The sequence below is a fragment of the Pimephales promelas genome, chromosome 25 (genome assembly GCF_988280905.1).
Source record: "Pimephales promelas chromosome 25, fPimPro1.hap1.1, whole genome shotgun sequence".
In the NCBI taxonomy this organism is placed as follows: Eukaryota; Metazoa; Chordata; class Actinopteri; order Cypriniformes; family Leuciscidae; genus Pimephales; species Pimephales promelas.
The window spans coordinates 20052283-20070704 of NC_142793.1; the positions used below are offsets into that span (position 1 = coordinate 20052283).

The following is an 18422-nucleotide window of genomic DNA, read 5'->3' on the forward strand; positions in this document are numbered from 1 at the left end:
CAGCACGAAACAAACGAACACAAGAGGCACAGCATTTAAACCGAAAGAAAAAAAAAACCCACTTTTTTTTTTTTTAAACATAAATGTTAGGTCATTTTAATTCAAAGAAATGTTCCAGGTTCAAAACAAGTTGTGTCAAAAGCATTTGTTGTCAAAAGCAAATTGTGCTTACAATCATGCATTTACAATGGAAGTCTATCCAGCAAGACACTGCACTTGAATTCATGTTAAAACACATTGTGTTGATATTATTGCCACAATACTTCAACATTACGTGTTAAAATGAGGCTAGCATGACAAAATTGCTTACTAAGCTTGTCTGTCCAATTATAACCGCATAAGAACCACCAAGACAGTTTCACAGCTCAAATAAAACATTTTTGCAGGTTACAATTAATATACAGTATGTTATCCATGCACTGCATATTTCAGCTTTTAAACCTTTCAGTACACTTGCCAAATAGACTTCCATTGTAAGTGTTACCGTAAAAATGACGTTTGCTTGTTTTTTTTTACAAATGTAGGGATGAAATTATTAGCTTCATCACTTGTATTGAACCCAGAATAGTATTTTAAGATGAAGAATAGCTGGTAATAGCTAAAAAATAAAAATAAGATAGTTATTTAAAAATGAAATAATTATCGAAGATAATTTAAAAAGGATATATTAAGCATAATGTGAAGTCCCCTGCTTTTACCCAAACATAAGATCTAAGTTAGATGCCAAACGTGCCAATTAATGTTGGGCTCAACCAGCCTAATTGCACTGATCTGCTAACTGCAATTGCGATGAAAAGAGACGTCAGTGAAGACCACCCACCACATCTCTTTTACTCCTCCTGTCCCCTGGGGAAAGGCTAGTGAAAGATAACAGGAGGGCAAGCCAGTTGGACCATTTCCTATCAACCCCTGACCTTTCTGAGGTGTTTTCAAAGAGGCTGATGATGGGATAAAGCCACCTGTGCTCGGGTGATTAAGGTAAAGGGCAAAGGATTAAAGGCACCAAACTGCTAACTGCGATTATCTGAAAAAATCAACACAACATGTAATTGTCAAAAATCATCCAATTCCCAAAGAAAAGCTTTTTGTCCTGGGATGTTTGTCATTCGTAAGCCTTTAATTTGAGATACAGTGGGGCCAAAAAGTATTTAGTCAGCCACTGATTGTGCAAGTTCTCCTACTTAGAATAATGAGAGAGGTCTGTAATTTTTATTATAGACACTCTTCAACTAGAGAGACAAAATGAGAAATACCAGGAAATCACATTGTAGGATTTTTAAAGAATTTATTTGTAAATTATGGTGGAAAATAAGTATTTGGTCACACACAAACCAGTAAGATGTCTGGCTCTCACAGATCTGTAACAACTTCTTTAAGAAGTTCTTCTGTCCTCTACTCGTTACCTGTATTATTGGCACCTGTTTGAACCTGTTATCTGTATAATAATTATTGTATAATAATATGTTTTAATTATTCTGATTTCTTTTGATTATTTTAATTTCTTCCATGTAAAGCACTTTGAATTGCCACTGTGTATGAAATGTGCTATAAAAATAAACTTGCCTTGCCTATAAAATACACCTGTCCACAGCCTCAAACAGTCACACTCCCAAATCAACCATGGCCAAGACCAAAGAGCTGTCGGAGAGGTCGAAGAGCTCCAGGTAGTATCGGGTTCGGTACCCCAGTGCGCACCCGGGTCCCATGACAGCATTCACATTAGCAATTTTTCATGTGAACCGTGCCCCGTTCCGAACTAAACTGCCAGTGTGAAAGCCGTCCGTCGATCTGGGGCTCCACGCAAGATCTGAGAATGATCATGAGAGCGGTGAGCAAAAATCCCAGAACTACACGGAGGGACCTGATGAATGACCTGCAGAGAGCTGGGACTAAAGTAACAAAGGCTACTAGGGGTGTGCAAAAAAATCGATTCACATTTGAATCGCGATTCAATCTTTACCGATTCAGAATCGATTCATAGAATTTCAAAAATCGATTCATATATATATAGGCTATATTTTTTAATGGCGTGCAGGGGCGGAGTGGCAATCGGGTGAGTCGGGACTTTTACCGGTGGTCCGGTAGTGTTTCTATGGTTTCGAGGCTGCGAGGGCCGGTCTGATAAATAGTTATTGCAAGTTCTTGCCGCCCGCTGGTCAAACTGTGCAGCCACTCTGCTCAACCCGTAAATAAATGCATCGATCCGCAGATCTTATGTTTGAGTTCTGTAGATCTTTTGCCAAGCGTGTCAGAGGTTACGGGTTCTAAACCGCACTCGTATAGTTTTTTCTCTCTCTCATCAAAACCGAATATGTTCATCACGTTTGTGTGCATTTTATTTTGTGATTTCACCGGAGTCTCCACAAGGGCGATAGATTGAAGCGCGCGTCCGAGAGAAGACTGCGCGAGCCACAGAGAACCATAGACAGTAAAAGAGAACACTGTATCCATGACACTGATCGCAGCGGACACGAGCGTTCAGCTTGATTTCAAAAACAACAGGTCTCTTATTTAATAGCGAACTAAATGATTGCTCTGCTAGTTAACTGGAGATACCCGCAAATTACGCGCCTATGAACGACTTCACTGGATCTAAACAAATCAATCTAACCATAGATGTTACCAGTAGCGGTGGCTTTTTTAAATCTATTTAAAATATTTTCGCAAGGGTTCTATGAAATTAGTATATATTTTTAGGAAGTTCAATGTGCCCAGTCGAGTTCACATTTCAACAGTCAACCTGGTAGCTGAAGTAGGCCTACTCCTTAAACCACATTTAGCATAATTGTTTGTTTGATCTGACTACAGCACTTTAAAGCTAAATGTAAAAGCTTTTTATTTAAGTTTTATTTTAAACTTGAATTAAATGTATTTAAAAGCTGGCCAAAGCTTGGCACTTCGCACTTTTTAGTTGCAAAAGTTTTTATTTTTGTATGAAGACATATAAAGTAATATCAAACTTTTCTTTTAAATGATGTCTACTGCAATCAATCACATAGGAAAAAGTAAACTACATTTATATAGACCTGGGAATCATTTTTTGAATCGAGAATCATTTTTGAATCGAAAATCGATTTTGAATCGAATCTTGAGACAAAAAATCGGTATCGAATCGAATCGTGACATTTTCTGAATCGTGCACCCCTAAAGGCTACCATAAGTAACACACTACACCGAGAGGGACCCAAATCCTGCAGTGCCAGGCGTGTCCCCCTGCTTAAACCAGTACATGTCCAGGCCCATCTGAAGTTTGCCAGAGTGCATATGGATGATCCAGAAAAGGATTGGGAGAATATCATGTGGTCAGATGAAACCAAAATAGAACTTTTTGGTAAAAACTCAACTCCTGTTTGGAGGAAGATGAATCCAGAGTTGCATCCCAAGAACACCACACCTACTGTGAAGCATGGGGGAGGAAACATAATGCTTCGGGGCTGTTTTTCTGCAAAGGGGACAGGGAAACTGATCCGAGTTGAGGGAAGAATAATAATAATGTATGACATGCAATTCACTTTCGTTTTGGGAAAAAAAAACCAAAAGCACAAAAAGACTTAAACGTTTTGGTACCAGCGGACCTTTTCTGATTGCAAGGCGAACACTGGGACCAAAATCCTTTGTCCGAAAAATCTTCTAAAAGGAATCTGTGACCCAACAATTTATTTCTGTCCTTTGTAAAATCCCCTTTGAGGACATACAGGGAAATTGGGCACTTTTTCTAACACTATGTACAGAACATGACACAATGTCAGAGAACAATGAAAAATCAATATTACTCTGCGTTGAAAACTCAGATTTTTTTCCTGAGATATTTATTTGAAAGAAGGATTGTGAAAAAAAACCAACACAACTGATAATTATGACTTCTTGTTATTCTGAATTGTGGCATCAGCCATTTTTTTTAAAAGTCACAGAAATTAAGCTGTTACGGTCAAACTCCCAGACTTTTGAAATCTCAACGGACAGGAAATCCAAAAGTTCGTTTTTCATCCATCAACCTCAAATATGGTTTATCACTTGAAACGTACAGTAAGTAGCATCTTTATTTGGCTGCTCACACTAACGTTAGCCTAGATAAACGTGCGCTATTATTAGCCGCATGTTCAAGTGTTGGTCGGAAGAGTGTGGAAGCTAAAGTATCACTTGCATTTTTTCCTTAAATACTCCATCATTTTTATTCATACAGATAAGAGTAATCTGTATGAAGAAGAGGATGGATAGTAATGAGTGCACCACTGAGTTTTTTTGTGAGACAGACAAAAAGAACTGCTAATAAACAATATATTACAACGGTTACACTATGGTTTATGTGCTGAGCAGCAATATCAGATTCTTAAGTCAGGATTGTTGCGTTCCCAATAGCAACTCTGACTTGAGTGTGCGTTCCAGATAAAAGGGAATTTCCCACTTCTGGGCACAAATGGAACACACCATTATTTTCTTCATTTTCAAACGTTAAACCATCAAACTTTTGTTTTGACAGAAAACTGCAGGAAGCCCATATAGCTTCTCTTCTGTTGACAAACATTACATGTTTGGAAAGTTGGTTGGCGCATGTCTTCCCAAATGCACGTTAATATACAACCCAAACTCTTTATTATACCGCCCTATATAATACCATCCAGTACTAAAAAAAACATTTCAGACCCTTAAAACTCAGCTACTACTGACCTGCAGGGCATTGTAGAGCAGCTGATGTTCAAACTTCTTGACTCCCAGGATCTGCTGAAACATCTCATAAAGCTGCTCCTTGCTGAGGATGAGCTCGGACACAGCGCTGAAGGGCATGCGTCCCTGAGGCCGCCGGTCCTCTTCTCCTTTATAGATGGCATCGTATTTGGTGATCCAGGAGCTGAGGACAGTCTCTTTGCTCAAGCCGTCGATCTCGGGCAGGCTGCGTACACGACGCTCGATGTTCTTCTTGAAGACCTCACGGAAGTCACTGGCAGAACAGCCTCCGCCCTGGACCATGCGGGCCACTCGCTCGCTCTTCAGAAAGCCCTGTCGGAAGAAACAGACAGGGTAAATCCATCTAATCATTAAGATGAACATTAGAAAGCTTTTCATATCAAGTATTGCAAAGACATACTTTAAGATACTGAGGTACTGAGATTATTACATCAATGGCATGACACCCATTCATTCAAAAATACATTAAAAGTGCATTATAAATTCAGATCATAAATAAAATTAATTAATTTCAATTTACCACTTGAAGAAAATGTTTGAATTTCTGAATTAAAATACATTGTTGTGATACAACAAGAAATATATATTTTAATTAAAATATTTTTTCAAGAAAATATTTTAAATATTGAGTAATTTGGCATTATTATTATTATTTATCAGTAAAATGATTAGTAAATATGTCAGGGTCAACAAGTCTTCAAATTTTAGTAAATTTTTACTTTTTTATGCCGTTGATTAAAATAGTTACGTCATGTGGTGCAACTCCCCCAAAATGTAATATAGTTTGTAAACGAATAATTCTCTAAATGTGTGCATTAAACACACCTCTTACACCTCGAACTCTGTAGATAACAAACGGCAATACAAAAAGTAAGTTTCTAAGAATTTGGCATGTGTTTAGTATTTTTTAATCATTATTATAATTGCTTCAACAGTTTTGTAAATTCCTGTTCAAATTTGGTGGAGGCTCCTGAAAGATTACAGCACATTACATACTTGTTTCCATAAACTTGTCCATATACGCATATTACAGACAAAAGATACACAAGGAACGAACTGAAGTAACAAGCCAAAATTCAATTAAATTCAGAAAACACAATGATTCATTAGAGAGAGAAAAGGCCCCGCTGAGAGACTGGCAAATCTGCACATGAGACCATGAAAACACTTCGCCACTTTTCAGTAATTTCATTTTTTTATATTCGGTGACCGTGTCTGGGGGAAACCGAAGTTGGTGAGGCGCGACAGAGGCAGCAGATGGAGACGAATCGCAGCTCCTAACCGCGAGTAATGGAGCAGAACAAAGACACTTCAGCTGCCTCGTCTCAAGGAGGCGGGGGAATATATCTGTGTCGAAACTGCTATGATCTGGTAAGATGACAGATATTGGTGCGCAACAGGAGGCGACATCATAGAGGAAAATTCCAAATAAAAATGCTTTTCTTGGATACCTGTAGAGATTATACTGTTTTTGTTTTTGTTTTTTTTGTTTTTTTAAGATTTGAGGAAAATGTTCATTTAGGTCCATTTGAAATTTGCGTCTGGAAGTACTTACCTTGAATCGAAAGAGATACATGCAATACAAAAAATATACAGCTCAACTTGGTACAATAAATTGACATGAGAGGGGGAAAAAAGGCTTGAAATTTCCTTCCTGGAAATTTAAAACGTACCAACTTGTTCGCCCATGAATAGTACATTGGTTCCATTAAAAAGCCCATTCAAACGGTGGCAAAAAAACACTGATATTGGATATCTTGCAGTGCTTCTTAGTACCTGAATGAGTCAGCGAATAAGTGGCTTACTTTCCTGTAGAGAAAATTAATAGTTTCCTCCTGCCTCAAAAGGGACACGCAGGTCAATTGACAGACAGGCAGGCATGCTGGGAGGACAAGGGCCTGCTCATTTCCTCTGTGCCATTTAGAAACTGAATTTAGCAAAATCATTCTGATGCAAATAGACAATTCTGTTTTTTTTTATTATTTTTTTAACTAACCTCTCTAGGCCTTATGTTATAAAGTGAGTGTGTAGTATGGGAAAATCGATCACACTTTCCATTTTATATTTGTCTGCCTATATGGAAAGTGATTTAAAAAAATCTTGAATAGACATCATGAATTTCCTTACAATGTGTCAGTTATTTTTATAACGTTAAGTGTAATATTCTTATTATGTACGGTGCCTAGAATAAGTGAACAAACCCATGCTAAAGGTGACTAAAAAGAGGAATAAAAAATCATCTTTTCGACATTGACCTTAATGCTTTTATTAAAAAAAATGAGGAAAACTTCTACCTTTAAGGACACCAATTTCCTTTGTGAATGAATAATATATCGTGATCTAATCTATTCTATTCTATTCTAAGATCATCTCTCAATGCAAATCAAACCAGCTATAAGGCTAACTGAAATAAAACCATGCCAATCTCTAGGTATAGTGAAGGGTATGTGATGATGTGGGGATATTTTAATTCCAAAAGCCAAGGGAACTTTATCAGGATGCATAGTATCCTGGATCCATAAAATCACTGGCCTTTGACAATAAAAATCTGCCTGCCTCTATGGGAATTTAACATGGGGTGTCCTGACTTATGCACCCTGTATTTTAAGGAAGAACATTTATTTACGATACATTATTCATTCACAAAGAAAATTGGTGTCCTTAAACGTTTGGAGTTTTCCTCATATCTTTAAACAACAAACGGTTTCAAAAAGTTGTATTTGCTTACATTACTCATACGCATCTGTCCAAACTGTACCACATTACTATATAATATACACCTCTGCAGACAGTTGCAATTACACAATGGAGCCCAATGCTGCCATTTTGTGGTGGTGAAAATGTCAAACATTATTACTAATGGCTCGCCCACCAAGGGATTTCCTCTCTCCCTGCTGCTTGACTTAATTGGTGGTTTAAAATCTCATTCAATTATTTATAACCAATGGTGTGCAAAGCTGAGCTCCGTCTGCAATGAAGAGATTCATAAGATACAGAGCCATTTGTGTAATTAAAGCTAATATGAGGAATTAATCCTGGAAGAAGAACGAAGGAAAAAGTCATAAGAAAGATCGTAGATTAGAGCAAGAATCGTGGCCGAGCTGCCTTGCTATAACAGTAGGGAGCAGGTTATGAAGGAAGACTTGGAGATTATATATGGCGTATTTGACTTCATGGGGAGCGGCGTGTCTGCCATAAACGTGAGGAGGGGAGAGATTACTAGCGTGTGAGAGCGAGGAGGGTGATTCATCAACAGAAAAGGTTTAGCGATGACAAATATTTTCATTTTTGAGAGGTGATGCAACAGGCATTATTAACACTTAAATGTAGTTACGTTTCAAACCTATAGACCACATCATGAGTATTGTCCTAAAAGTAAGGCAGTAACCTTATCGATAACTTTAAAGTGTTCTCACATACTCATTCCACACCTGAATGGCTTTCATTGTTTGGCGGAACATGCCTAGATGATATTTTGAGAGCAGTGCTCAAATTATCATTCAATGCTCTTAATTTGCGTATTAGTTTTATTTTTTACATTTTAACAAATTATAGTCTACATCTGTTCTAAGTTAAGTCAACAACGTATTTGAACGTTATCTTTAAAATCTCTAACGTAACGTTAAGCTAACATTAGCCTAACGTTACAAAACGTTAACGTTAGCTTCTATCATGTCACTTAGCTTCATTAACTAATCTGTAAATAACCGAGATAACAAATGTTAACAATCTTGTGCTGAATGATGCATGTAAATACTGTAGCACCAAACGGTGATGGCAAGGATATGCGGTTTATCACGTTTACACTGTGACCTGTACTTTTTTGCCTGGAGCTGAGGCTTTTCATCGACCTTCTCAACAATAAAATTATTAATCTAACCCCCCAATGCATAGTTAAGGCCCTTTAGGTGACTTCGAGATCATATATAATCTTTATGCCTCCAAAAATCACCAATTGCCTCCTGTGAAATGTCTCTTGCTGTGACAGCTGCCATAGCGCCTGTCCCCGAATGTTGACCAAGTGAGTGGAGGGGGCGTGGCTTAGCCATAGGTCAATTGCAATTCAATGCTGGAATTTAAAGTTTTCAACAGTCAAAAGTTAAAGATTGTTTATAAATCTCCTATAATGTCTGGGAAAGACTGTGTGTGGCAGACCGTATATGCTTCCCCATGAATAAAACATACCTGCTGTTCGCACATTAAAAACATTTCAATCTCTCTCGCTCTCTCACCCCCTAGATGAGCGAGAGTGACTCGATGAACAACTATAGGACGGCTCATTGCTCGAGAGCCTGAGAAAACGACTGCGAAACTGAAGACGCCTTTAGAGTCGCTCATCATGACACGCACTGATTCAAACCCTTTTGTTTGATTTCTAGAACAATGAGCAATTCTCTTACATGTGTATTTACATGAATATGAATGTTGAGTCAGATCTCCCACTGGCAAAAAAAACAACAAACCCTGCTCCATTTATATCTCTATTGTGTTTGTCCCTTTTCACAAACTCACTCAAGGATTTCGTCTTATCGAGTTTCATGTGAACTCAAGCTCTGCCTTCGGACTCGCTCCTGGCAGTCAGATTACTCACATCTGAATAGAAATCTGTGCTGCTTTTCCAGCCTCAATCATACCCCAAGGAAAAAAAATATGATGGGGAATCTTCTCAAACCTGACGATGTGATGTTTTGTAAACTGTTGATGCCATTTCGAAGAAGTATGATGCAAGTTTCTACTGGCAACAAAAAGGGACCTACTGATAAACTGCTTGGGCAAGACACAATATCACTATGGAAAGTTTCTAGGAGTAAAAGAAGAAAAACAAGAGACCAAATGAGAGCGACTGGAAGTAATGAGGACCATGCCTGGACACACCACCAGTCAAATCAACTCTTTAATTGGCTCTTCTCTAGTAAAACCCATAATACTACTCAGACCTACTGTACTAGGGGTGGGCAATAAATCTAATACTAACTCGAATGTGTAGTTTACACTGATTTGTTTGAATGAAAATTGTTTTTCTCTTCAACATCCGCTGACGGGCTCCATAGTTCAGAACGGGCTCGTGTTTTCCATAGAGATACACAAATGAACATTGCTATAGAGGGGAGTATTTTGCTAAATATTATAACTATATTACATATTTATTATATTTTTTTACCTATATCATTAAAATATTAAAACATTTATTATAAAAAAAAAAATTTAAAATTTATACAAAGGATTGAATTGAAGAATTGAATTGAAATTGAGAAATGTATGTCAAGCAATAATAAAAACAGTAGTTTACCAGTCATTGTACCATGCAAACATTGCATTGTTACTAAACTTAATAGAATTATGTTTAGTTACCAAATGTTTTGACAATCACAATGCACTTTGCAATTGCTGTGAAGCAAGTTTTTTTTTTTTTATTGTTTTATGTTATGTTATGTTACATTTTCACTGATTACAAAAAGCCACCTTGTCTTTTTGGCTTATTGTTTCTGATAGCACTTTAACCCCAAGAGGGAAATCCAGATCAAATCCCAGAAGGAAAAATCAAAACAAAATAAAATTAAAACTTGATAAAACTTGTTAAAACTTGTCATCTGCAGATTGATTCTAAGTAGGTTAAGTAAGTTAAATCGTAAATCGGATTTTGTGTGTAAAAAATTACTGGGATTTTTTTTTAGGCCGCATCGCCCAGCCCTGTATTGTACATTGAAGTAATCTATGAACTGATGAAGTAATGTATGAGACTAGCCAAAAATAGAAAGAGAGAAAAGTAGGAGGTATAGGAAGGTTTTCATAAGTTTTAAAGTTAAGCAAAGTAAAAAAAAACGACGTAACTGTACGAATGAACGTTAGAAAGAAATGTAGAATGGGATTTAGACAAAGAAAGAGGGCAAAAAATCTTTAACTTATGGCTCTGACAGCCTTCAAAGTCGGCGCCTGCAGCTATTCTGTTTGCAATGCTGTCGCACGGTAATCCAATTGAGAACCTCTGGGTGGTAAACACATGAGAAGAGTGAAAAACAAATGTGAGGTAGAGAAAGAATGTGGAGGTGGCAAAAAAAAAAATCAGATCATGACAACCTCGGGCTGAATGTGTACAAAAATGATTCTGTCCTGGCTAAAGGGCAAACAACTTGTAACAAAACAAACACATTGGGACTCTGTCTTTTGTCTCGCGTGTTTGTGTTAGGAACATGACTAAGGGCAAAGCCTTGTTGATTCCTCAGGATACTCTGTAAGACAATGATGAAAAAGTCAGAAGCAGAGGGACTGGTCAAAATGTAATGTGCAAAACTCAAACAGCATGATAAATCAACCAAAGATATGGTATTTTTGGTGAGGTTGCACAAAATCCTTTCGATCCTGTACCCCAAAATGATATAATTAGCTGAAGGGGAATTCTATTCGCTGCCTTGCAAGAAATCCAAAAATTTCAGAGTCAACATAAAATGGTTTTCACAACCCATGTTTCATCTGACGTACAACCTAGAAGCTTTACACAGTTTTACTACATGAAATCTCGAGGCCAACAGAGAAGGAAATTAATAGTTGAATAAAGTCATTATTTTTGTTTGTTTGTTTGCGCACAAAACATATTCTTGTCCTTTGATAAACTTAAGATTGAGTCACTGTAGTCACTTGGACTATTTTAATGATGTCTTTAACTTTTCTGGGCCGGCCAGTTTAGATCCCTTAAGAAGCCTATGGAGGAGTGATCCAGCTCTCAGATTTACTCAGAAATATCTTAATTTGTGTTCCGAAGATGAACGAAAGGTCTTACAGGGTTAGAACAACATGAGGGTGAGTAAATACTGACAGAATTTTCATTTTGGGGTGTACTAACTCTTTAACATTAGTAGTAGCGATTTCATTTTTAAATCAATATTAATCCAGATCAATTTAAAAAAATGCGAAAACTGTTCTTTGGTAGTTTTTGTATGTTACTTAAAGATATTTTTGATGAAATCCAAGAGTTTTCCCCTTCATAGACAGCACAATTATCCCTTTCCAGGTCCAGAAAGCTAGTAAAAACATTGTTAAAATAGTCCATGTGACTACAGTGGTTCAACCTTAAATGTTATGAAGCGACAAGAACACTTTTTTGAATGAACATTCTTGGGTGAACTAACCCTTTAGAGTTTAATATTAAATACACTTTTTTGTGCTGGATTATATGTTGGAGTCCAAGGGGTACAGGATTTTTGCACGACACAATCATGGAAAATTACAGCCCACTGTGCCACATTACACAATCAGCCATCCATAAAGTGAGGCTTATTTTATCATAACTTATAACTACTGGTTATGGCCTACAGACGACGCAGACAGCCAGTCTATAGGGAGAGAGGGCTGACTTCATTACCTAATCGCTACAATACAGCAAATCCTACAGCCTCTCAACACTAATTTCCTGCCGTCTGCCCTCGTCGAGCACGGCTGAAATCATTTTCATAAACAGCATTGAGAAAATAAGTGCTCTAACCTGCGGGGACCTGAATCGGCATGATTGGCTATTTTTTCCATAACAATAGAGAGAGGTTGAAGGTTGATCTTGTGGAGGCATTTTATTTCCGTTGGTGATGGGCTCTGAAGTGGACATTTTAGCCTGGACGGACCCTTTATTCTTTGAAAAAAAATGTTCAAATTTACTTGATATAATTTCTTTTAGACCATGGCGTTCCCACGTTTTTAATTGATGCGATTACCATGTCCAATTTAAATTTAAATCACAGCTTCAGGAGGCAAATTAGAGAAAACGCAATTAACCAAACTATTTAGGAATGCCAATTAAACACTGCTGGGGTGCCAGAAGAATATGTGAGTCTTAACTTATGCAAAACTCTCTGTAACATGGAAGTAAAATGTCAAATGGTGAGTATGCACCCCAGGATCGATTTGATTCTCAAGTTTCTCAACCCTTTATCCATATCTGGCTGCCAGTTTCTCCCTCAGTTCTCCTGACCTTTTGAATATTCTTTCTAATTCCACAATAGTTTCTCATCGCACAAAGTTGCAGAGGATGCAGTGAAATGCTTTTGGTGTGTGTATTCTTCATTACCTCCACTGTGTAGATGTCCACTATGTAGTCACGAGACAACTAGTACAGTCCATCCACTGACCTGCTATAGAAAACTGGAAAGGCCTTACCTGATTGGCTGATTACAAGGTAATAGGTTGATATATTGTTTAAAGTTCTGAGGCATCTAGTGAACCACTACTAAACAGCACGTAAGATCAAAACAAACCATGACTGACCATACATGTCAGTCAGGCGGCATATGTTTAAGCACAGTAGGTGGCTCTTGGCCAGAATAAGCTGCAATGTGGACCATTGATTCATTTTAGTCTATGTAGCTCAGGCGACCCGAGTTCAAGTGCCGGCTCCATCCTGTACCCCATGTACACTGTCCAATTTAATAAGGCATTTAAAAAAAAACAAAGGCCAAAATAGGTCTGGCTCATAAGGTGAGTAGATTTTACAGGCAAAATCCAGTCAATTCTGGCACAAAAAAAATCTGATTTTTTTTTAATAACACCAGCTACAGATCAGAATTTTTTGCACATGCTTGAAACACAAAAATCTGCATAAGATATGATTTTTTTCATATCAGTTCTGAGCCACTGTGGTGGCTGGAAAAAAAAAACACATGGTCAAAAGTCTGATCTTTTGAAGAGCTGTACTTCATTCATCATTACATTTCTGTAAATTAACAATGGATCATTTTCTACACAAAAATTTGACCACACCTTTAGACTTTTAGTCAGCTAGTGCGAGCGGTTCAGACAAGATATAGCCAGATTAATCAGGGTTTAGAGCCTATCTCAGAGCTGAGAGCCCCGTTTCAATCTCTAAATCCATTTGGACTGAAACTGTATTTTCGAATTGAAGATTACTTCAACATTATCTTTCGTTATGTGAAACTGATTCTATAAAGCCACAAGGGCTCTTATTGCCCAAATAATGTCTGAGACTGAGAAGATAACATTACTGAAATCAGTGACATGAATGATACAAAAACTGAACCACCTATTTTCTAACAACTTTCCTCCAGCCATTTAATCATTTCAAATAAGCATCCAAGTCAATATAACTTTATTTCTTGGCATTTATCAGCCAGACAGTAAAACTAGAGTTTTATATATTCTAGAGAAAAGTAATAGCACACCTTTCTCCAACAAGCCATATGATCACTCATGTACTAAGTACCAATGAAGAAGGGATGAGATGCACTAAATGCAAGGTTGGCTCAGGTTTGAGGGTTTATTTGAATTTCTAAAACAAGTTAAATCAATAGTAATAGGTATGCCTGCCTTTGGGGCAACCGTGTAAAATGCCTCACCAAGGGGATAAAATGGTTTAGCTTTCCAACTCCATGGTCACTGTTACGTGAAATCTATATAATCTTTATATGCATACCTGAACTTTAACCTTCAGGCTAATACCACCCATATGGGGCCCTAATGATGAATTTTGCATTCTATTAGGCCGTAATGGGAAGGTTGATGTTTTTATTGATCAAAATGAGTCTATGGCAACATATTGATGCTGCACACAACAAAAAGTTGCCATTATCAATAAATAGCAAAGGCTGAGGACAGAGGATAAAAATGGCGTCTCTTCTGTTCACACATAATAGCTATATTATAATTGAAGATGATTTGACAGGTCCTCAGTGTAATAAAAGGAAGTGCATTCTAAATCACTGCCTTTTTTAGCTTAGAGCCTGTATGCAGCTTAACTTGCATAAAGCAAGAACTAAACATCTCCTTATCAGTCCTTTATCAAGAACAAACAACTACAGGATCTGCAAATGCGAGATTGAAGCTTGTGAGAAATAATAAACAGGCTAGAGGAAATATGTTAGGTGGCTGGAGGGTTAAAAAAAAGGATTCTCAGACTAAGGCCTGAATTCCATTAGAAAACACTGTAAAATAGGTAAATAAATGAATACATTTTTGAAATGCTTAAAACTGAAAAAAATATATTATTTTTTATCGTTTATGTTTCTATAGTTTTTCTTTTATATTGTAACATACAGTATATCTGAATAAAACTGCTTCTTGAAGGAGAAGGGTGGGACAAGTTGGATGGTTGTGGTTTGCTATTGGTGGATCTCATGTGATTGACAGGTTGTCGTGCCATTAAACACGTCATCAGAGAAGAGAAGAGATGACGCTGCAAGAGGGAGGGGAAGTTATTTTGATTAAAGATTATGAGGGCACATGAATTTATAAAACGATAATGATCATACCGCGAAATATTCTTCATAATAAACACTAACATTCCATAAAAAAAATAAGATTTCATGGTGATTTGAAAAGATGTTAACCTCTTTTACAACCACCGAGCTCTGGGCAATCCAATAGCCAAACCAAAGGCAATGAACCATCTCACTCCAGTAGTTCCTTTTGGTTTTGGCACTTTCAGCATCAGTGGGATGCTCCCACGTCCTGCAAACCCACTAAAAATATCTCAGCGGAGAGGAAGAGATCTGCAGGGACTAATCCAACATCTTTAATTCACATCACATTCTGTCATAATCAATGAAAGCAGTGGCAGGAAGCTCCTGCTTGACTGACACGCTAATGAGAGTTATGTTTACACCGAGAACATGAGAGCTATTTTTTGTGTCAGAAATGGCAATCTTAAAAAAAGAGAGAATGTAGAACCTTTTTTTGAAGGTTTTACTTTCCTGATTGCCTCACTAAGTATGTGACCCTTTATGATCCGCAAATTCTCAACTTTGTATCAAAAAACCAAAGCATGGATCTATTTTCCACACAATAACTAAGATTATTTAGGGGAATCACTCTTGAATTGAAATTGGATTATTTGCAGATACAACAGGTTACTAGGTAACCTGGCTCGTCGTCATAAAAAATGTGTGTTTGTGATTTATGAGATCTTCAGAATTGATCTCAGTCCTGCTTGGCTTGGCTTATACTAATTGACTGCGATTCTACAGTAAGTGTAGCATTCTGCTTCGGTAAAGTCAACAAAAGGGGTTTCAAAGATTTGAGTTAAAAAAGCACTAAACGCAACCAAGTCCGCTGAAGAAGTGGGCAGTCACTGTTGCACTCCATACAGGATGCATGAATACCCTTTTTTACTGTCCGCACTACAAGTGATGAGTGACAAAACTAGTGATAAACTAACCAATAATTGACTACTCAGTGCAACCCCCATCAGACATTTCTTTCGACTCTTCATCTTCTTCATAATGAATGACAGCACAAATCAAGACTCCCAGTGTCCACAAGTCTCTGGTGAAACACTCTGGCGTAAGCCACAAAACACCCACAAAAGTCGAAAAGATGCTTTGATTTCTGCATGACGGCCATTGAATGACAATATGGAACTTTGATCAGCCAACCCAGAGTCCTCCACATGTGCTTGAGCGACTATCAGACCAAACTTCAAAGAGCTGCTTCCCATCCAGTGCAATTAAAAGAGCGGAGAGTCAACTGATATGACACGATGATCCTGTTAGGACGTGAGAGGCATATCCTGTTCTGAACGAAAACGAAATTAAGAGAGAAAGTGATGAAAGCAAGAAAGAGGGTGATTGACAATGAAAGACGTAAAAAGGTAAAAACACCAATTCGACCAGCTTGTCTGAGACTGTACATTTCTGCCTGTTTGTTATTTGCTGTAAGCGTTACATGGCTCTTCGTACCATTAAACGAACATGAAAGACTTGAATAGAGATAAAAAGTGAGTGTGTGAAAGGAAAGGAAAACGGCACCGAGGTAGGTAAAGCAATTTAAAAAAGCCCACTCGTGCAGCAGTCCACACAAATAATTCAGCCAAATCAATTTTCAATAATTTATCAGCTGACCAAAGCACAAAGTCCTAGGCTTCTTCTGCAGGTGCAAAAAAAGAAACACTTCTTGGATCTGGGATTTTTGTAGGTCAGTCCAACAGCTCTAAAAAACAAATTGCTCCTTTGAAACTTGATTTATGCTTCAACCAACCACCAAAGAGAAGGATTCCTAGTAGACATAATATTACAAAAAGAAATGGTAGTGTAATGACCCCAACTGATGCTATAAGTCACATGACTACAACAACATGGTGGATGTAGTACTCTATAGAAAAAAAATTTACGGTCAAAAATAATTCTAAAAAACACAACACAATAATTCTATAAACTCAAAAGGATAATATGAAAAATGTCACTATAGACCGCACATTTGAAAGTAGTATATATTTGATATGGAAATGAATTCTTGCCTCGTAGTAGCTGCGCACGGCATTGCAGAAAGCCTCATCTGCGACAATCTGTGTCTCTCCTTTCAGGAAGGCCTGGAAACGCTCCTTTACCACCTGTAACTGCTGCTTGTTTAGCTGAGAAAAGAAAAGAGAAAAAAAACAAGTTTACTAAAGATGTGATCAGTGGTAAATCAGTGGCATCACTTCTCATTTCTTCAGTGAATAAGAGATATATAGCCTGATGCTTTTTATAGCACCTCTTCTGGTAAAACTAAGAATGTGTTACGGCCATTTTCTGCTAAAATGTTATTTTTTTGTATTTGCAACTCACTATTAAAGCACTTGGAAATGGCTTTCCATAAACACAAATATCATAGTTTTACTAGTTTGCATTATTAGTGATGTTTTGGTTATGAATAATGAGGGGAAAACCATTTTTTCACCATCCTTTAATGCGTTTCCAAAGCTGACGCAAAATCAGCAGTAACTGTGGAACAAATGCATCGGTAATGTTTTAGAGGAAAAACATCTTTATTCAAAAATAGCTATGTAAAAAAAAGCTTTTTGGTTGAAAAACAAACAAATATTAGTCATACTCTTTGATGTTGTTTGGAGGGGATTATATCCAATCAAATGTACCCACAGGGAGCATAAGACTAGGTAGCTTCAGAAATCAGGACTATTAACGGTCATAATCATAGTTATGACTCATAAACTGACTTCCAGGTTGGCCATAGACCTTGCCTATGGTTGGAAAGTCCTAAATAGAAGGAGCCATCAAGTAACAAAATAAATACATGAGACGGCAGTTCATATCCCACCACAAAACTGAGTTCAAACAATCTGTTAAATTTTTTTAAAAAGAAATTAATACTTTTATTCTGCAAGGATTAAATAAAATGTATAATGATTACCATTTCAAATAAATGCTGTTTTTTTAACTTTCTATTCATCAAAGAATCAAATTATCAAGTATCAAAATTGTTTTCAACATTGCAGTATCATGTGACACAGAGGACTGGAGTAAGTTTGATCAAATAAATGCAGTTTTGGTAAGCATAAGACATTTTTCAAAACCATTAAAACATCTTACTGTGAACAGTAGAGTATGTACTTTTTGGTTTAACAGGATTATAACCTACATATTTTAGGTACAAAATGCTGATACTAGGCGTGCCACGGAATCTCGTGATTAAATCTTGAATAAAACATGACAATATTTCTTGTCGAGGTGAATATCAGCTATATTCTTGATCAGCAAAGGTGTCAAATTGCATTTATATCGTTTTGTGTTTTACTGCGAGATGATTATTCATATTCAGAAAGTAAAACTCATGTGACATTCATTACAAGATGATTAGTTTAAACTAGAGCTGCACGATTAATAGTTAAAAGATATTGATCTCCCACACACACACCCAATCTCATTCCTAAATGACAATGACTCACTTAAACCTTTGACAAAATCACACCATGACATTCAGATCTGTGCTGCAACCGATGCTGACCCAGAGAAAGTCAAATC

At 37.2% G+C, this 18422-nt stretch overlaps 1 protein-coding gene across 14 annotated transcripts in view; it reads right to left on the reverse strand.

The window, feature by feature from the left end:
• Positions 1–18422, reverse strand: part of cadps2 (calcium dependent secretion activator 2) — a 103484-nt gene that overhangs the window by 67092 nt on the left and 17970 nt on the right. For all 14 annotated transcript variants that reach the window (XM_039657944.2, XM_039657955.2, XM_039657952.2 and 11 more), the window contains exons 2-3: positions 16919–17032; positions 4669–4998 (exon numbers count right to left, since the gene is read on the reverse strand). In XM_039657944.2, coding sequence (XP_039513878.2) covers positions 4669–4998; positions 16919–17032 — 444 coding nt within the window. The remainder of the gene's footprint in view (positions 1–4668; positions 4999–16918; positions 17033–18422) is intronic.